At 42.4% G+C, this 21763-nt stretch overlaps 1 protein-coding gene across 4 annotated transcripts in view; it reads right to left on the minus strand.

Annotated features, from left to right (window-relative positions):
- Agpat4 (1-acylglycerol-3-phosphate O-acyltransferase 4) overlaps positions 1 to 15039 on the minus strand; it is a 139766-nt gene extending 124727 nt beyond the window's left edge. For 3 of the 4 annotated variants that reach the window (XM_013067163.3, XM_004868991.3, XM_004868990.4), the window contains exon 1: positions 14284 to 14433. In XM_013067163.3, coding sequence (XP_012922617.1) covers positions 14284 to 14309 — 26 coding nt within the window. In that variant the 5' untranslated portion in view covers positions 14310 to 14433. Of the gene's footprint in view, positions 1 to 14283; positions 14434 to 14854 lie in introns of those variants that run through there. The other variant, XM_004868992.4, reaches the window with a different exon arrangement.
- Between the last annotated feature and the right edge of the window lie 6724 nt (positions 15040 to 21763).

Below are 21763 nucleotides of genomic sequence, written 5' to 3' on the forward strand. Positions count from 1 at the left end.
AGGAATTATTCATTTTCTTCTTTATGCTTCTCTATGTTTTCCAATTATGACATCAAGATTATTTACTATTTGCTTAATATATTTAAGTTAAAAGAGAACTTGAATTTTACGCTACATTTTTCAGATACATAGCATGTTCATTTACATCACTGGATACTGTAAAAGCTCTGTGGTTTGTTACTGTACCCATTTTACAGCTAAGGAAATAAAAGCTCAGGGAAGTTCTCTTTTCTTATTTTGCCACTAACAAATTCTTTGAGCATTGCTTTTCTCTTCTACCATTTCCATCAAACTAACTCACAAAACTATTCAGAGCATAAAATAAGATTGCTGATTAGAAACATTAAGAAAGGATAAAATGACACATATGTATACACACACACACACACACACACACACTCCATTCACTCAAATAACATTATGGAGCCCCTCCTGGGTGTCATTGACGATTCTCTTTTGTGGTTTTGTTCTTTACATCTCTATCACTCCTCTGTTCACCATACGAAATAACTAAAGACTGAATAAAGGAGGAAAATGAATTCTCACAATACCTCAAGGTACCATTTCATTTTGTCCTCATGGAAAGCAGCATGATTTAGCAAGTCCTTAGGTTTGCTAAGGCGACTTAGGACTTACTCCTTTAATTCTTGGATCTAAGCTTAAATAGCAATCTAATTCTCAAAGATCAGTAAATACTGACCCAAATGAGAAAACCAAAAGTGGGCTCACTACTAAGGCCAAGTGTGTTCTGGCTGCAGATCCTTATGATCATGGGATCTTCTCATTTCTAAGAGAGCTGACCCTGGGTGGGTGGAGGCCCTGCAAGTCCCAGGCCCAAACTCACAGAACCAGTGCTCTCACACTGCTGAGAATCAGCCTCGAGCTATACAACCCACCCAGCAGACTTCCCGCCAGTCTGAGCTTGGTACCCTGGTATGGAAATAGCTGATGTCACCATCAGACACCAGGCCTAGGTGGGCCCTGGCTCCCTGTGATAAGCCCTTATCATGACTGCCACTGGTTGAACCAACAGCGCTTCTCAGAGCAGTTTCATCCCTTTCTGAGGTATCTACTCATAAACATCTCCTTCATTAATTCTACATTTTGACATGGATCTGAGTAAGAAGGGGACTTGGGTTTGGGAAGTGAATGAAACATATTGGCTCCAGTTCCTCAGATATGTGAGTTAACACATGACTCCAAACCCCATTCCTGAGGACCTACCCAAGAAAAATGAAGCATATGTGCTCACAAAAACTTTTGTACAAACAGTCCAAAGTTCTCAACTGATGCAGAAATAAACAGTGTGGTAGATTTTAAAGTGGAATAGTCTTCAGCCACAAAAAAGGAATGAATTACTAATCCATGCTACAATATAAGTGAACTTCAAATACATGTTACATGAAAACAATCAGTCACATAAGACCATATATATATGAAATGCTCAGAATAGGCAAATTTAGAGTCAGGAAGTAGGCTGGTGGTTGTCCAGGACTGGAAGGTGGGAGGGGATGGGAGTGACTGAGTATGATACCAGTTTGCTTTCTTTCATAATACTGGAGACTGAACTGAGGATCATCACACTGAGCTACAGCCCCAGCCCTTTTTTGTTTTTTATTTTGAGATAATGTCTTGCTAAGTTGCCCAAACTGGGATCAAACTTTCAGTCCCCTTGCCTCAGCCTTGGGATTACAGGTGTGTACCACTGTGACTGGTTGAAGTTTCTTTTTGAGGTGATGAAAACATTTAAATATAGATAGTGATGGTAATTGCACAGCTGTGAATATACTAAAAAGCACTGAACTATACACTTTAAATGAGTGAATTTCATGGTATGTAAATCATATCCCCAAAAGCTATCAAAAGAAAAACAAAAACACCAGCCCTATACAACATGTGAGCACAGTCAGCTTTCAGCCCACATAGTAAAGTGGCCAGATAATGTCGTGGCATATTATTTAGACAGAAGGAAATGAATGTGTCTTTGGAACATAAAGAACCCAGGGAATTTCAGTCTGCAGGAAAAAGTTGCTCCCCTCACCAGGGTGTAGAGCGAGCAGCCTTCCAAGGACTGCTAAGGCCTTTTGGGAAGAAAAAAGGCTCCTCCTCCTAAGCTGACCTAGGCTGGACCACAAGTGAAGCAGCATGGACCCTCACCTTTGTTCCAGAGCACAGACCTTGGGTAAAGACAGCCAGGACATTAAGAACTGGCTGGCACCTGGTCCCCTCCACATGGTCTCAAAGGGCCACAAGAAATCAACCAGAGGCACGCTGTCCACAGCAGTGACTGCCACCATTGAGAGTAATTAGGCTTTGTGTAGAGAGTCAGAGATCTTCAGTGAATCAAAGATTGCTTTTCTCATTCACACAAGGCTGCTTTGAAAACCTGAGAAGAACTGCTCCACTGATGCTCCTTCGCAGGAGCAGTACCCACGGATGGGAGAGATGCTGATACTGTAGCTGCTAGAGCAAACTCCCCAGATTACCTGTGGATGCGATCTCAGGACTCAACCCTGTAAGAGAACCTGTGCTGGAATTCACTTCTTTTGGTAGCCAGCCAGAGCAGGCTGACCAGGCCTCCTGATGGTGTCTGCTGGCCCTCCCTGTTCCCAGCAGCCCACACATGGCAGACGCCAAGAGAAAGAGTTTGAAGCAAGATTTGGGGAATTTCCAAGAGCTTCAGTGAGTTAATGAAATCAGTGGGGAGATAAATAATTGAGAGATAAGAAGTGGACTCATCAGGAGGCAGCACTGACATTTGTACATACGGTGGCTAAGAGATAAATTAGCCCTATGAGATGGAAGTCACAAACTGATGTCCCCATTTCTCCAGGTTTAGATCTGAGAGAATTCTCATTTTTCCAAAAGTCAACCTACACAGTGAATTCAAAACAGTTGTTGCATTTTCTCACAACCAGCCACCTTAGCCAGTTTGCACGAAGGCAGCTATCCTGCTGCTTCCTCTAAGCCTTTGTTATGAACACACTTCTCCCTGAATGGAACACTGGGAATAGAGGTAAAGTGGAAGGAAAATTAGATGAAGGCTGAAAAGTTTCAATATCTCTCACTAGATGAATGAATAAACAAGATGTGGGATATCCATACCATGGAAGAATGACTACTCAAAACTACTGAAATGTGATAAAAAAAATATAGTCAATGTTTAAATAAAAAAAATTAAAATGTATTAAAGTGAAAGACACATTGAGGTTAATCTTCCTCAAGATATCCTTCCTTATTTGAAAACATTTATCCTATCATTCTTGCCACTTTCTGGAGCTGTTCTGGAAGTCTTCTTACATGGCTATCTTTTTGTGACTGCCCTGATGTCCTAAATTGTTGGGAGCAATGCTACATAATTCTAGGGAAAAATCATTTGAGTAGGCCTAGTTCTCCTGCCTACAGGCCAGCTATAACACTCCAAGACATAATTCCATTTTGGCCTCAGGTCACAAGGGAGATCTCAATGATCCCCTGATGCTGTAATGCTCCAGGACAAGACCACACCTGCAAGAGACACCCTGGGAGGAACCAAATCTTCATCTGTGTAGTTCCTGGGAGGAACTAAATCTTCATCTGGATAGTTCCTCATTGTTCTTAGATTTCTGCTGCCCCCACCCAGTCTTTTGTTACACCTTGTTCATCCCAATGTGATACTGAAATCTACATATTCATTTGTTACATTTGTTTCTTCGGATGTACTAAATAAAAGGTGCTGCAAGCTAGGGCTTCTAGTCTTTGCCGCCCAGAGAGCAGCACTGATCAGACCCAAAGCTCAGCTTCTTCTCAGTCTCATTTCTACCTTTCCTGTAATTCGCCGTATGCTGCCGTGGCTCGCAGGAGACTGGGACTTACTGCAGAGGTTCTGGTAACGTCCCCTTCCCCTGTTCCCTACACTAAATAGATTAAAAATCAAATAAAAACATTAGGGTATGTCCTCATCCAACTTATTCTCTGGATCTGGCATTGTGCAACTTCTGGCTCTTCCCCAAAGTCAAAATGACTATGAAAGATAAACATTTTGAATTTATTCAGGACATCAAAGCAGCCACAACAGAGCAACTAAAGATACTCATGAAAGAAGTCTTCCAGAGCTACTTTAAAAAGTGTTAAGAATGATGTGGTAAGTGTGTTCATAGTGAAGGGAAGTAATTTAAAAGGGAATTAATGGCAATGTGTCTTTTATTGTAGCAATCTAAAAAAATTTAAACATTGACCTATTTTTTTATCATACTTCATACAAGGAACAAACCATGGGTCCATACAAAATACAGATGGGCCTCAAAAATATTATGCTAAAAAAATGTTAAATGAATGAAGCCCAATAGTGCATAATGAGTATTGCATATGAATAAAATTTTGGAGACAGAAAGTGGATTGCTGATTATCTGAGGCTAGATATGTAAGGGAGGACCAACTGCAGGGATACAAAGGCCTTTTTGGGGCCACAGAATGATTCTCAGCTGAGTTTTGTCATAGTTATACAATGCATAATTTACCAAAACTTACTGCACTGTACACTTAAAAATGGATTTTATAAAATGTTAATTCTCCCATTAAAGCTGTTAAAAGATTAAATGAACAAGGAGAAGAAAGAAATTTTAAAACATTGAAATGTCAACATCAAAAAAAATGGCAGGAGGGACCTTTGGAAATAAGTCAAATTTTTTTCAGGGAAATTAGAAAGGAATATGGACAAGGAAGAATAGGAAAGAGACATGAAATAGAAATGGAAAGAAACAGATCAGGTTCATCTTCTATCTTCGAGTGGAAGTAAATACAGCCTCGTTATGAATCCTCCTGGCCTCTCAGCCCTGACCATCATATACACAAGGATGTTTCAGTGCAGTCAAATTTTTACACAAAAATAACATCTTCGCTCTGGCATTTCCTCAGAATGTCTAATAGTACCAATAACATATGATAGGTTTACTAGCTCATCATGATCTAGTTTTTTAGAGTATGTAAGCTGGCTCCAGAAATATTTTGGGGCAACCAAGCCCTCCATCCTAGAATAAAGCATTTATACTTCTCAGCTTTTGAAAACAGGGAATTTTACTTGCCCCAGCCTAAGGATATTTTCCCAATCTCCTCATGAAATCTCAGAGATTGAGAATGCAGGGTAAGAGATAAAAACTGTAAGGTCATTCTGTTCCTTAAAAAGTCATTTGCCTTGGACAGAACAACAGAAATAATTCAGAATGGCAGGAGCTCCACTTTGACATTGTTCTGTTTGTTCCCATTTGAAAACAATTTCCTGCAAACAGGGTTGGCAGATTCTGAAAGTATCCAACTGTCATTTTGAGAAATTTTTTTAAAAGTCATCTTCTTTGAATAAATATTTGATGCTCTTCATAGAAATTTTGAAATGTATGTTTTTATTCATGTCTTGAATCACTAAGACAGCCAACATACAGAAGGGAATTTTTGAAAAGAAAAATTAAGTTGACAAATAAAATCATTAATCTCTCATAGTCATTGGGGACAACAGTCCTCTTACTTGGTGAGGCATCAGGCTTGGATTTTGGCACCTTTATATACTGTGAAATGAGAAGCCCCATCCGTGGAGATCCGATCTGCAGGGTAAGTTTTGGTAAAATTCTTTTGAAAGTTTAATCATATGACTGGATGTAAAGGGCTTGGGGCCTATTTCAACACAAACTTTTAGAGTTATTATTTTTGATTGGCAAATTAAAATTGTATATATTTATGGCACACAACATGATGTTTTATGCAATGTTATATTGTGGAACGATTCTGGGCTTCAGTAGAGCTGGGAGTGTGCTGGATGGGTGACACCTCCCACTGTTCGTAAGAATGTCCCCTTCTCCTTAGCCCCTTCCTCACCAGCTACCTGGAATTCCTTCCCCAAATACTCATGGAGGTACTATCCTGGGGGATGGGAACTGGCTAGACTACAGAAAAGAATGGTAGAAATTCACATGATAAAATCGAAGCCTAACTTATTCCTGCACCCCAGCACTAGGCAAACAGTAGCCGGAATTCAAGATTTGATCAGCAATGCTAGGAGAAGATTCTGAAAATACCCAGGACATTGGAATAACAGACTCATCCCACTCATGTCAATCTCTGAGGTCCTGGAAAAAGAGAGATGGGAAGATAAAAGGACAAGACAAGGCAGTTATGGAACCTCAGTTCCCCAGACACGGGGAGCTTAAGTCCTAAGCTGCAAAGGATAGGGGGTGACCCTGAAAGGCAGTCAAGTTGGCCTCCAATGCAAGAAGCACCTGAGACAGAAAGGGAAAGAGAGAAAGGCTTGAGATGCCAGTAGGGGTGCGGAGAGTGCTGGGAGGCAAGTGAGCAGCTGGTGGTGGTGGGACCTGGTGGCGGGCCAACTTGCTCCAGTGACCGCTCGGAAAGCAGGGAATTGCCTCAGCAGACGGGAGCAGAGGTAAGTAGTACCAAGGAGCAACTCTGAATTTCCTTTCGAAATGTTAATGTGCTCTGTGGGAGGGAGGCTGCTTGCTGGACTCTGCCAGGGAGGGGGCAGGGTCTAGCTCCCCAGCCCAGTCAGACCACCCGGGCATGCCCTGTTCCCAGCATCTCATCACCCACCCAGGTCACAGTATAAGGCTCCATGCAGATTTACCGGAAGGCATTAAATATTTCAATACTTTATGGTTACGCGTCTGCTTTCCATTTAGTTTATTATTTTTCATTTGCTACTTAAAGTAGTTACAAATGTTAAGTTAACAAATTGCCACTTTGGTTGGGGCCCAATCTTTGTAGGTGGAGTCTGTATGTGTCAGTCCTGAGAAATGGGTTTGCATTGCATCAGGGAGGAACCCAATGGGATTTCTGAGAAGAGGAGTTGCACATGGGAATTTCCATTTCTCAACTGGGGGAGATTTTGTTCCTTTGGGGGGAGACTGGCAATTTGTGAAACATTATTTGTTGTCATAACTGGGGTGGGGGAACTACTGTGGCATCTAACTATGATGGTTTCTGCTCAGTATAGACCAGGGTCTCTGCTGAACATCCTGCACAGCATGGCCCCACAACAAAGAATTATTTGGCCCCAAATGTCAATAATGAGGAGACTGAGAAACATAGCTCTCAAGGAATCTCTCGCCCTGGGAAAGCCCGGCTGGGAGGCCAGGTAGATAGGCAAACCTGATTACCTAAGCTCTGGGGGCCATCTGTTCTCCAGGCTACAGTACCTGACAGTGCCAGCCGCTCTGCTCTGTGCTAAAAATGAGGCCATTAGAAATCTCATGTCATCAATAAGAACCCAGTGCAGTAATTAAGATAGAGGACTAATATCTAGAATATATAAAGTACTCAGAAAAATCAGGCCTCCCAAAATAAAAGACCCAGTCAAAAAAGGGGCAAGTGAAAGAACAGAGCAAGTGCAAATGGCCAATAAGTATGAAAAAATGTTCAACATCTCCAGCCATTAGAGAAATACAAATTAAAACCACTTTTAAGATTTCATCTTACATCAGCATGCACAGACCCTCGTAATTCCAGGAGTGGAAAAGCTGAGGCAGGAGGATTGCCATGAGCCTGAACTAAATAGACCCTGTCTCAAAAAAACAAAAACAAGAACTGTTTCATCTTATACCAGAAAGAAAGGCAATCATCAAGAAATCAATTAATAACAGATGCTGGCATGGCTGTGATGAAAACTCCTCCTATGTTGTTGGTGGGAATGTAACCTAGTACAACCATTATGGAAAACAGTATGGAGAAAATGAGGAAAGGGAATCTAGAGATGGAGGGAGGGAGGGAGGAGGGAGGGAGGTGGGTGGGAGGTGAAGGGGATTAAAAAAGAATCAAGATGTGTTATGTACATGTCCCTAAGATGAATGTAAACTGCAAATATTGTAAATATGTACTAATAAAATTTTTAAGAGGTAGAGCTGCAAAGAAATAATCGCCGTGTAGTGTAACTATGCATGCAGAAGAGTGACTGTTTTATGAAGGATGAGTGGAGTGGAGGGTGAAGGTCAGGGAAACAGAGGTGGGGACAAGGATTGCTATGTGAGCTGTATATACATTTGAAAAAATAAGCAGCTTATTGCATTTCCTTCCTTTGGGCAGAAAAAGAGGGCAAAGAGGAGAAAGGAGCCAAGATGATTTACAGCTGGGATCCAAGACAAAATGTTAGATGACTGAATTGATCACATGGTTGCTGGCTACAGCATCCTGGGAAGGAGATGTGCTTGGTTCTTTAAATTTTCATCAGCCTAGGTTAACCTCAACCCACACAGAATTGACTATTCACAAGGAGCCCGGGAGATGGGAAGCAGACCAAATTTCACTTTGCAATCAATCATTTCTCCTGTTTTCATTCAAAGGTTATCTGAGATAAGCCATGTCAGTATCTTTTCAGCTAATACTCTGCATTTAAGCTTAGTAAGGAAAGTCAACCAAAAGTTGAAAGGAAGCCTAGAATTCCACCTGTCACAGTCTTGGGATCTAGGAAGGGCAGGCTCTGAGGGCACCTAAGTCCAGCAACGCAGTAAGGTTCAATCCTTGGTTAGACATTGGATTTTGAGAACAGTTTATATTTAATTTATTTTGTATAATCCATTGTCATTCAGATATTATAATCACTGGGTCCTTTCCTTTCCCCCATGAACACACATGTCTGGCCAAACTACAACACTCCACAAAAGCTATAGTAGCTTGTCTTTTAAACCCTGCTCTTAGTTTTTCTTCAAATTCTGAAATACTTCTCCTTCTGTATTTCCCTGGGTGTTAAAAAGTGGGATGAAAGCCATGTAAAAGAAGGTCTCTGGAGTAGAAATCTATTCATTACTTTAAAAACATTTCCCGTACGTCTGTTCTGTGCACGGCTCTGCACGTGGCACTGGGGACAGACTGAAGAATTCGCCACAGATGTGAAGCTGTGAGATGTGAAGACATGGTGTCTCAGAGCCAGGCTCTGGGAAGCAATGGTCTGGGTTCAAATCTCAGCTCTGCTACTTATTATGATCCTAGTTAAGTCAGCAATCTTGCTAATCTTTGCTTTCTCTACCTGTAAAATGAAAAGTGATAATAGTTTTTACATGCCAGTTTTACATGCTCTGATGACAAAATTAATTAATAAATGTAAATTCAAGTTAACAGAGTGGCAAAGAGGAAGCCTCATTAGAGTGGCCCATTACATTCGAATCTTCCCTACAGGTTGGCCCCATCCCCTCAATAATCAACTCCTGCAAGAATTTTGGTGCCAGCTTCAAACAACCATGAAGTCCAAAATGCACCTGTCCTCTTAGGGGATCATTCATGGATCATGAAATAGCTACTATGTCTAACACAAGTGGCTGTCAGGTAAAAGTGCCGAAGACCAAGACCAGACCAGGCCACAGCAAGCCTTTATTAGGGGAATAGATCTGCCGGGCTGTCTCTGAACAAAGGAGAGACAAAAGCAATATAGCTGGGGCAGGGAGAGTCTTTTATAGAGACTGGGGTGGGGTTTGTAGGGGCTGAGGTGGGGTTGAGTGAGGCAGTGACTAGGGAATGGAGGAGCCGGTGATGTCACTATGTGGTAGGAGGTGAGCGAGTATTAGGTTACTTTCTAGGCGGGAACAGGGGCATGCTGGGAAGAAGGGTTTATTCTTTGGTGGGAGCAGCCACCTTGGCGTGATGTCACACAGGGGAGGGGGCAAGGCACCATAGGAAGAGGGCAGCTACTATACATAATAGCTGCTGAGGTACTGGGAGACCTATCAGTGGCCTGGAGTGAGACTTTTGGGCCAACTAGTTAACAGGAATAGCTTTGTGCTGAAGATAGGAGCTGATCGCATCTGAGATTAAAACATCAAAGAAAAGGCAAAACTTGCTACACATTTTTTCTCCCAAGGTCAGCCAAGGAGGGGATTGTGTGGTTTTCCAGATGAACTTTGTCACGGTGCTCATATAATTTACAAGGCCAAAGGTAGAAATTAAATGGGACAAGACAGTTCTACCAAGAGGCACTTCATGACATTAGGAAACACAAAGAGAAAGTACAGCAATAAGGTTTTAACATTCTTTAGGTTGAGCCTTAGACTCTCCAGTGGTTCCTGGGTAAACAGCTCCTAGGACTAGCTGAAGACTAAAGGGTCAAACTGTCTTGCTTCTGTTGGAAAGAGACATAGATTTGCAGTGTGTTATGAGAAATAAACTCCAAACAACAGAATGAATTTAGTAAACCAATGGGCATATAATTTTGATGCAAGTAGTCTTCTTTTTTAAAATGCTACACTTTGAGTAGGGGAAGTATCCTTCTCATTGAGTACTCCTCATTATGAGAAGGAAATTTCTGAGATTATCTCACTCAGCTTGTTCTTTCAGAGAGAAAATACACATGCTTTCTATTCATTTATGGCCCCAGGGTCATAAAACCTACTTCTTCCAATTTTGTTAATTAACAAATGTTTCCCAGCCTTATACTCAACCATTCTAGAAAATGTAAGAAATTATAAAACAAACAACAGCTAACCACTTGTTCACTCCCTGCCCAGCACAACCTATGTATAAAACTATTTAATAAAACAATATCCAGTGTCATTAGCCAATAATACTTCCATCAAAGTAACACCACTTGCTCCAAGGGGCTGTTCCTGCGGTCTCCCCGCTGGTGCTGGAGCTCTGTTAGAGAAGAAGCATTTCCCACGTATTGCTGTATACATAATACATTGTACTTGTAATGTGATATGCATTACTGTCTGCTGAATGAATGAATGCACGGACAGATGGGTGGATGACAGAAATGTGCCTGTATGGGTGAAGGAATGGTGACTGAAAGGTAGAATTTAGGGTCAAAGGAAGAAGTAGAATAAACTAGCTTGGGGGAAACAAAAGAGAGACAAAAGAGGTAGGAAATCTTTGAGAAGCCAGAGTATGTTCTGGAAAAGAAAACAGACTATTCCACGATAATGTTCAACAAAAACTGCTCTTATTTTACAGTATTTCCTGGCCAGGTGTCAAGGCACACACCTGTAACCCCAGCACTTTCGAAGCTGAGGCCCTAGGAGGATCACTGTGAGTTCAAGGCCAGCCTGAACTACATAGCAAGACCCTGTCTCAGGAAAAAAAAAAAAAAAAAAGGTATTTCCTCTTACTCTGACATCAGCAGAATCTGGAAATCAGATAGCCAGATAGTAAATAGTTGAAAACTGTAACTATTTAAACTCTCTCTTCTTTTGCTCGAAAATGTACCCATAGCACCTGATACATAACAGATACACAATAAATATTTGTTCAAATAAAGAATTCATGCTTTAACCTTCTTTTCCACAGCCTTGCCAGTGATCATGGACCCTCACCAGAACAAACATGAAGCCGAATTTCAGTTTTGACACTAGCTTTGCAAAATGGTTGTATTTTTTTTTTTTTCTTAGACAGGGTCTCAATATACAGTTCAGGCTGGCCTTGAACGCACTGTGCAGCCCAGGCTGGCCTTGAACTCACAGCAGTCCTCCTGTCTCAGCCTCCCAAGCGCTGGATCACAGGCATGTGCCTCAAAGTCTTTATTCTTTTTCATTATTATTTTATTCCACCCCTCCCCTTCCATGTACAAAAGCTTTGTTTTCATTTTTTCCTTCTATTTTTACTCAAAGTTTTTATTCTTGTCTTAATTTTTTAAAAAATCAATCCCTGACTCTATATCTACTTTTTGTTCTTTTGGCCAGCCCAGAGCATACCTGTTCTATTTCTCCACTAAAGACTGACTTCTCCCTGCTGGGAACCAGAACCTTGACCAGGGACCCACACCTGTCGCCCATCTCTGCCATGGGGGACACCTTGGTTCCTTCCTTGGCCTCCTTTCCTTGCATATTCCAGTGGTTACTTGCTCTGGTTTCCTTCTCTGTGGCTGTGTGTCATCTACATGGCACCACCAGTTAGGTGGGTGTTAAACTTGAGAGCGGCTGCAACTTCCGCTCTCCTCACCACTGCAGCACCCAGGGCAGAGCCTTGCAGTGACAGCCGAGGCAGCGAAGGCCCCACAGTCTCCACAATCGCTTCCTTTGGATCACCTCAGCCAGCCTCTTTCAGGGACCCTGAATTCACACCCACAGCTCCATTTACCTTCCCCAGATCAAGGCTACTAATCTCTATTTTAGTCTCTATCTGAATAGCAGAAAGTGTGTTTTGATTGGTTTACACTGTGTTTCCAAATGATTCTTGCTATTTTTCCTTTGAATTCCATCCCATTAAGAGACTTTGCTGTGAAACTCCTAGGTCTGGTAACTCAAGAGTGCTCCCAAAGCAGACTTTGACTTACATGCTGTCAGTTTGCCTTGAAAGGTCATGTGGTAAATCTACATCCTGGAGATTTATTTTCAGGCTGGAAAAACAGAGACTTAGACTGCTTTCCAGAACTCTACAAACCTCCGAAACTAGTATCCGAACATTTCTCTGCAAGTACTAACACGTGCTTTGCAAAGCAGGTGTCATACGCTTTTTAACAACACTCTTCTTGGCTATGCTCTGCACTCCTTCAGCTGTCCTCATGCTTTTCACTCCTTTTACCATTAGTTTTGTGCTGTGCCATTTAAACTCTATTCTCAGATAATTTTTGTATCAGAAATGATTAAGACCTCTTGCCCTGGAGTGAGCTTTGTAAGACACAGATGACAGCACGTTTTGATAAGGATCTGGGCACAGAGAACCTCACTAAACCACCCCTTCTTCCTGCTGCCAAATGGCAGGGTTATGGTGAGGTTTCTAGGCAATGTTTTTGGCTCTAATAGCCAGAAAGTATTGTGAAGACTACATGACCTTCATAAATCTTATTGCAGATCATTTTAGGAATTAAGGTTGGGATTAGTGCTGATCTCTATTAAAGAGGTAATTTTGGTAATTTGGGAGTCCCATCAATAGAGCTGAGTTCATTATCAAACATTTCCTCAGATGTACCAACTAAAAGTATCATTGAAGTGACAACTGACACCTGCTAATAGGCCCATTTGGACTATGCCTTTCTAAGAGATGTATTGATTCTCATGTTTTCTGCTTATTACTAGGTAGATGATAATTTTCTCTCATGTTTCATGCTTTTCCCCCTGAAAATCAGGGCTTTCTCTCCCCACAGAGAACATGAAAAGATCAGCAGTTTTAACTTAGGATTCCTGATTTTTGCTCCTGAGGTCCCTACCTGTCTCCCTCTTCCCTGCACACAACACAGCATGTACACACCTCTACACTGACACACACTTTCTCCCTTCTCTCAAGATACTTTTTTCCTAGCTGAGGATGGCTGACTAATAACCACAGATGGGCAAAGTCTTCTACAGTTGTGCAAGGAGAAAGTCCACTAACCCTGGCCTTCAGGATGGTGGGAGTGTTGGCAATCTAAGGGTAATGCACAAAAAGGAGACACAGACTCCTACTGGGCAGTTACCATCTGTTACTCACTCCTGCTAACTGAACTTCCATTTGGTGCTAAATTAAGTTCAGACTAGAGCAAAGACCTATCTTTTAAGTATTTAGACTTGTACTGGGCAGCTGATAACATGTATTTATCAGGCTGAATTCTCAAGCACTCTCTAAAACTTTATTTCAAGGCTCTCTCACGCTCTATAAAGAATTAAGTGTCCTTTCTGGCTTAGCTTGATCAGAGTACCATATCTTGAGAAATGTTTATAGATTTTTTAAAGAAAAAAAAAAACCCAGACACTGAAGACTTCCAAAAATATTAAAGTATTCCTTTTTTAAATTCCTAGATGATGGAGACATTTGTAGGCCTAAAAATTAAGTAAATAAAGAGGCAATTACAAATGCCTGTTTCCTTGACAACTCCCCTCCCCCAGTCCTCCTGTGATAGGGAAAAACCAAAATGAAAGTGAGGAGGGGTAGCTGCCTAGCCTCGCCGGACCCCGGCAAGCCCAAGCCATAGCAGACTCAGGAAGGAAATACAAATAAACCAATTTACATCGGGGCTGCATTTGGGATAGTATTTTTTGGCGGTTGCCATAGAAACGCCAGGGGACGGAAAAAAACGTGTTGCACGACACAAAAGAGAGCAATATGTACCACGAACGCTCTCCCTAGCTTCGTCTATGGCAGAGAACTGCTTTCCCTCGAGGAGGGGTGGACGGGCACGAGCTGAAGCTGTCCACAGCCCCGAAAGGGCGCTCAGCGGCCGCACAAAACAAGGGTCCCTCGGTGGGTGCGAAACCAACCGGCCCCTGCGCCCCGCCGCAAGTCCCGCCCGGCGCCCACCCCGCAGGCAGGGTCCGAGGGAGACGCAGGCGGGAGCCGAGCCGGAGGAATCCAGAGCCGGCCACACCCAGGGAAGGTGCCTGGAGATGGCACCGAGGCACCTACCTCTTTCCTGGCAGCCCTTGGGACATGGACTTAGGAGCCAGAAACTGAGCGACAGCCGGCTGGGCTTCAGAAATTGCCACTACTTTATAGGAGCTGTAAGTCAGCCAACACTGGAAAGAAAAAGCGAGACTCCACCCAAGGGGTGGACCCTACGGGAAGGAAAAAAAGTGGTCCTCAGCTGACGTCTCTCCCCACCCATGTCACTTCCTTTTAAAGCTACGATTTAGCAGCCACGGGGAGGGAAGATCGGACCGGTGTAACATGAGTCACTCCCTTCCCCTTCCAACTAGTGTGGGGAGAGCCCCCTCGGCCTCCGCTGGGGTCGCGCTGGAGCTCTGCTCGGGAAGCGGGCCCCTTCGAAAACAAAGCCCGCCAAGTGGCCTTCTCGCTGTCTCCCTCTCCCGAACCCTGTTGCATCCCCCCGCCGAAATGGCTCCTTCAACCTCAGACTCCCGCTCCTCTGCGCTGCGACCTGGAAATTGTCCTCAGTTGGCTTATATTTAATTCACCAAGCCGACGACCAATTTGTTTGGTAAAACGCCCACGCTGTTAAAAACAAAATCTCCCTCACCTCTGTCCTCCGCGGTGCTGGCAGACGGCGTCCACTCGGAAAACCCGAAAGCCCCTTCAACAAAATAATGCTAAACACTCGAAAGACTTAGATTTTAACAGCCAGGATGAAAGAAGCTCCCGGCCGATGCGTTTTCTCCCTCCAAACCGAGGTTGGTTCCCACCGCATGTGCGCGCACACGCAAGCTCACACGCGCTTGCACGTGGTATTTGCACGCGGTGAGAGAGAGGGTCTGAGAAGACCTTCTTAATGAAGCAGAGACATCACAACTCCAAAAAGAGGCAGGCTGTGAGACCACAAAAGTGCCCGCCCTCCAACATTCCTAGAAGGCTCTTTCAATCTCAGGATGGCTAAAGTGGATGCCCTTCAAGCGTTCGCGTTACACCCAGTGGCATAAACGACATTCGAGTGTGTTCAGCAGACTCCCATTTTCACCCGATTCTTGAGATGGTTACCATCTATAGGGGAGTTTAAATCTGCTCATCAATAGCGAGAGCACTTCGCAGAATTACTGGGTTATGAACGCGCCCCAAGCGCGCAGGGAGGGTGGAAAGAGCTCCCTGGTTGTGCTGGGGTGAAGGGGCCACTCACAGTCCAGGAAACAGGGCTTGAACTGGGCCTCCAGGGCAGTGGCATTTTAGTCCTGTGGGATGGGAAAGAGGGAGGAGAAAGTAGGGCCGAGGATAGGGATGGAGGACGTTTCGGACTATTAGAACAGAAAACCCACTTGTGGCAGGCAATGATTTTAATATACGTGTGAAAATAAATCTGACCATCGAGTAATGCTAATAAAGTTGATAAGAAATTTCTTGCAGCTAAGGCAATTTTTCAAAATTCTCTCATAATTTTTCAAGTTACATTGTACAATCTCACTGTGAGTGGAAATATGAAAAGATATTTTCAAAATATTTTTCAAATAGATTTTCTCACAATTGATTTTTTTTTTCCAGTACCAAGAATCGAACTCAGGACCTTGCACTTGCCAGGCAGGTGGGGCACCACTAAGGTACATCCCCTGCCCCACAGTTGAAGTTTAAATGGGAATTTATGTCAAAATTTACAAATTGCATAAATTTATGCTATATTTATTACTAGTATAGCCAATAATTCTAATGGAAACAATATAAAATTAAAAATTCTGACAATTTCAACTCTCATAGAAATATTATGCTTATTGTTGCTAACATTTTGCCTATTTAGATAATATCACTCAGAGTCCCAATTATCTCAAAAACATAGCTGAAATTATAAGAGAAAAAATTCAAAAAATTTAAAGTGAAATTACAACTGTCATGGATTAAATCCTATACTTAGAAAAGATAATCTATGGGCCCGGGGATTTAGCTCAGTAGCACTGAGCCTGCCCTGCAAGCAGAACACTCCTGAGTTTGATCCCTGGTACCAAAAAAAAAAAAAAGATAATTTACGTATTTTATAACACCTTACTTAGCTATTCTGTTTTAATAAAGAATTTTAAACATTTCCAGGACTTAATCTAACAACCACTTCCACAAAAATATGGATAGGACATGAGCTCTGTCCCAAAAGCCTTGAAGTCTCAGAAAAGAAAGAGACTAGTAAACAATTAAGACACAAACAGAGGCAATGACTGCAGTCTGCACAAAGTTCAGAGGTGGTCAAGAGAATGGGGAGAAGGAAGGGAGAGGTTTTCTTTGCACAGTTTCTTAGCTCACAGCCAACTAAAAACGGTGGAGGTGAACAGTGTATTCATCAGCAAGATGGAAAGAAATAAATACTGTAAAGAAGTAATGACAGGGTCCAGATGTGGCTCTGGCACAGCACCTGCCTGGCAAGCGCAAGGTCCTGAGTTTGATCCCGGTACCAGAAAAAAAAAAGAGCAACAAAAAAATAATGACAGAGACTGGTTGTGATGGTGCATACCTGTAATCCCAGCACTTAGGGGGCTGAGGTAGGAGGATCTCAGTGAATTTGAGGCCAGCCTGGGCTATATAGTGAATTCAAGTCCAGCCTGAACTATATTACAAGACCTTGTCTCAAAAACACAAACACACGGGGTGGGGGACGGGACAAAAAACACAATAATGTCAGGATGAGCAACCTCAATCCAAAAAATATGAAATCCAAAACTTTTATTATTTTGCTTTTTCTTTTTTTTGAGACAGGGTCTCACTATGTAGTCCAGACTGAACTTGAAATCACCATGTAGCCCAGGCTGGCCTCAAACTCACAGCCGTATTCTAACTCAGCCTCCTGAGTGCTGGGATCACAGACATGTGGCACCACACCAGCTCAAAATACAAAACTTTTGATTTCAAGCATGATACCACAAGTGAGAAATTCACACCTACCTCACGTGATGGGCTGCAGTCAAAATGAGACACACCAGGAATATGCATAAAATTACTTTCAGGCTATGTGTATATGAAACAAATAAATTTTGTGTTTAGGCTTGGGTCTCATTCCCAAGATATCTCATTATGTATATGCAAATTTTTCTAAATCTGAAAAAAAAACCCCTCTGAAATCTAAATGGCCCAAGCATTTCAGATAAGGGATATCAATTTGTCAACTAAAAATAATTTAGACAGAGATATAAGATATAAACTAGCTATTCAGAAATGCAGTGAAAGTAACCAACCAAAAGCAAAAAAGATGCAGCCTCACATAAAAATACAACTACAAGAGAAGAGATGTCATTTCCTTCGCTACTATTTGTCAAATATTAAAGCAACTGCAAAGCACAGTATGAACAGGATGCCATGGGATGGGCCCTCTCCTCTCTTGCTGAGAACAGTAAATTGATACAGTCTCTGGATTCAATTAAATAAATTTTGCACAAGCTTTTAAAATGTTCATACTCCTTAATCCAATAATTCAACTCATTATAATTTATACCAAAGAAATGAACAGAGAGAAATCCCAAGGTTTTGGTATGTGTACATTCACCAGGGTCATCTGTAACAATAAAGATTAGAAACCATTTCATGTCTGAAGTTGTAGGAAAGCTCTGTAAGTGACAGGAGTCATATAATGGACTACTCTAAAAAATTTCAGATGCCATTTTTGAAAGATGGAGAAATTTCTATGATGTAAATGGAAAGGGAACTAAGCCATGTAAAAATGTAATTCCCTTATTATGGCTATACAAATATGTATTATGTTGTATGTATTGGTTGAGTAAGCATCCTCCCAAATTCCTGTCTACTTAGAACCTCAGAATATGGCCTTATTTGGAAACATGGTCTTTGCAGATGTGCTCAGTGAAGATGAGGTTGTACTAGATGAGGGGTGGCCCTAGATCCAAGGACTAGTGTCCTTTATAGGAAAAGGAGAGACTCAGAAAGACACATTCAGAGAACAAGGCCACGGGGCAGAGACTAGGTGAGTGTGCCTGGTAGTCAAGGACTGCAGCAGCCACCACAATCTAGAAGACACGAGGGACAGGTTCTCCTTCCACAGAACCAACCCTGCTGACACCTTCATTTCAGACTCCTGGCCTCCTGATCACTAAGAGAATAAATTTCTGTTCTGGTTTGCTTTTTTAAAATTTCTGTTGTTTTAAGGCACATGCTTTGTGGTCCACAAACTAGTACAGTGTGTAAAAAGGTCATTAAAGTCTTCACCATGGTTGCTTCTGGGGCATGATTTTTATTGGATTCTTTACATTCTATTACAGTGTGTAAAACTTCCTACAGTGTATATGCATGATTCTATAATAATAAGAAAATTATGATTCGAAAACAAATGATCCAAGGTTTCTAAAAGCACAGTGGGCTAGAGCAATTTAGGACAGAAGCAAAGAGTAATCCTCATGATTATGATGTGTTAAATCCCAAAGATCAAAGTGTGTTCAGAGTCCTCTGCAAGGGTAGAATTCTGTGTATATCAGAAATGTTTTTCTAACCTAAGTTTTGGTTTTTAAAGTGATGAATATCGTTTATCTAAAATTTTAATTGATATATCATATACTGAATTGCTGTATTAGATATTTAGGCACTCATGGCATAATTTCAAAGTCATCATTCTCTGAACACATTGTTAGCCAGATATTGTCATTTTTTGTGCATTATTTCCTCCTGCCTTGTGTTGGGAACACTGATATATATATATATATATTTATGTATATCTCCATATAGAAAGGTAGATATATAGTTTGAAATTTTTCTCATTATAAAATATAAAAATATCATAGATTTGCAATTATGATTGTCTTACTTTATATTAAATTAAGAATTGTGGCCCCTTAAAGGAGATGAAGAAAATGTGAAAATAATAAAGTAAAAATTTGGTATTTGTAGTACGTAATCTTGGATTAATAGTTGTATATTTCAATAAAGTCTATTTGATTTTTTAAAGTATGTGATATATACTCATATATTACTGACAACCAGGTCTTAATGTATTTGCAGAATGCTTTGTTGATCAGCTCTCGATATATCTCTTTTTATCCCCCAGTACTAGGAATTGAACCTAGCACCCTTACACCAAACTACATCCCCAGCCCTTTTTATTTTTTATTTTGTGACAGGACCTAAGTCACTAAATTACTCAGGCTGTTTCAGAACCCATTCTACATAATTTTGGGGAAAAATTATTTCATAATTCAATTATGAATAAGGCTATCTGAGGCCTAGTCTTCTTGTCTATGGGACGGCTATGGCATGTGGAAACATAACTCCGTTTTGCCTCTGGTCACACCTGAGGCCTCAATGGTTCTGTGATACTGTGACTCTTGAGGGCAAGATTAGATCAGCTGAAGACATCCTGGTTCTTTGAGAACCAAGTAGTAATAAAAAAAAAGAGAAAGGATTCACCTTGGAAGGGACAAATTCCTTACCAGTTTAACTGGTCCCACCTACTGTTGTAAGAACATTTTGCTCATCTCACTTTCCTCATCAACATAAATTCCTCACAGACCTAAACTCCTCCTCAGCATAAAATCCTCATCAATTTAGGATTACCACCACCCTCTGAGCCACCTGATACTCTCTCTGATTGTTATATGAACCCAATAAATAGTGGCAAACTCTGAGTGTCTTTGTCTTTGCCCGCTCTGAGGCACTGACTTCTGGGCCCTTCATATATTTTGAAATCACGCAAGTCTCTATTGTCTTTTTTTCTTTACCCCTCGATGTCCCCCTTTCTAGGCAGTTGGAGGATTGATTGCCATCTGATAAGGCTGAATTAGAACTTGCACTGTTCCTGCCTCAGGTTCCCAAAGTGCTGGGATCACATGTTTGCAGCATCACATGTCCTTCGTTTCCTTCCTTCCTTCCTTCCTTCCTTCCTTTCTTCTCCTTCTCCCTCTTCTGCCCCCTCTCCCTCCCCAGCACCCCTCTTTCTTTCTTTTGTGTTGGGGATCAAACCCAGGGCCTCCTTACCTGTTAGACAAGCCCTCTGCCACTGAGCTACATTCCCAGCCCCTCTCAATGTATTTAAATTTTGTCCTAAAAATTACTGTTGGTGTTCACTTAGCTCCTTTGTCTTTTGGATATCATTAGGTCATTTCAGCCTGGCTAGGGATGACCCTAAAAAGTCAACCATTCTTTTCTTGAATCCAGATAATAAGAAACTTGAAATCATACTAAACAGAAGCAAATCTATCACCATTGAAGGGGGCTGGGGATTTAGCTCAGTGGTTTTGCCACTTGCTTCGCAAGTGCAAGGACCTGAGTTCAATCCCCAGTGCCAAAAAAAAACAACAACCCAGAGACCATTGAAGGAATGGCATTCAATCAACTAGTGTCTAACTGATTGGCAGCACAATGAAAAAGATACCAGTTTCATGATCTGATTTTAAAAGACTAGGTAATGAGATATTGTTACCTGTGGGGATCCCAATATACCAGGCTTGGCCACTGTCTCATATAGCTAATCAAGGGCAGCAAAGGAGCTTAACCAGGAAGGTCAAGCCAGGAGGCATAGATAAAGAGGTCAAAGATCTATCTTCCAGGGGCTAACAGAAACCCTGGAGTTTCAAAGGAACAGAGAACAAGGGCAAGGATTAGAGATTTGCATAGCTGAGGAGTTTGGCTATCTGGTGGAAGAGGTAAATAATCCTGGTCAAATTGTGGCCTGGTTAATTGGTACATCAGGGCTGGCTCTCCAGGTTCTGGAAGAGCCATTATTGCTGGAGGGAACAATTCATTTCCCATGATGAGGTAAGGCCCCTGCCTAGTGGATTAGCCAGTTCCAGCCCAAGTTCTTGCTTTGGGTGGGAGGCGGCACCTTATGGTGGATGGTCTTCAAGACTCTGCCTTTCTGCCTGCCTCGCAACTGCAAGGTCTCAAGTTCGATCCCTGGTACCAAAAGAAAAGCCCTGTGCCAGGGATTAACTCAGGGCAAAGTGCGTGCCCAGCAAGCTCGAGGCCCTGAGTTTGATTCCCATACCAAAAAAAAGGCCCAAAACAGGTCTCCAGAGATTCCCTTCAGGAGCTTGCTGCTCCTCCACCCCTGACGGGTTGAGCAACTTCTAGGATAGACTCTCAAGCTCTGCTCATCTGAGCTCTGAGAAAGGGGGTGGGAGAGGCGGGCCCTGCAGGAGCCACTGCAGGGACCTGGTGACACTGACCAGTGGTGGCTGGCATCCGGGACACTGTGAGAGACTGCGCTTGGCTCAGTGGTACTTAGAGCATGGGAGGAAGAAGCAGGGTGGGGGGAGCAGCCCCTGGAAGAGGGGTCCAGCTTTTGTGCCCTGGCTGGGACCACACGAAGCCTGAGAAACACATGCTTTGGGATCCAGTGAGGGTGGGTCTTGGGATTGCTCTGCGGAAGTGACTCTGCGGCGGCCCCCAGGGACGCAGTAGCAGGGTGGGAGGAGAGTGCTGAGGGTTGAACCCCCTGCCGGGCTCTTCCAACCACGTCTGGCTCAGGGTGGCTTCACAGTGACCCTATGGAGCCCAGACAGCGTGCCTTGGGCAGGCCCGC

Source organism: Heterocephalus glaber, unplaced genomic scaffold (genome assembly GCF_053883595.1).
Source record: "Heterocephalus glaber isolate CG9 unplaced genomic scaffold, H.glaber_assembly_v1.0 deba00001523, whole genome shotgun sequence".
Taxonomy (NCBI): Eukaryota; Metazoa; Chordata; class Mammalia; order Rodentia; family Bathyergidae; genus Heterocephalus; species Heterocephalus glaber.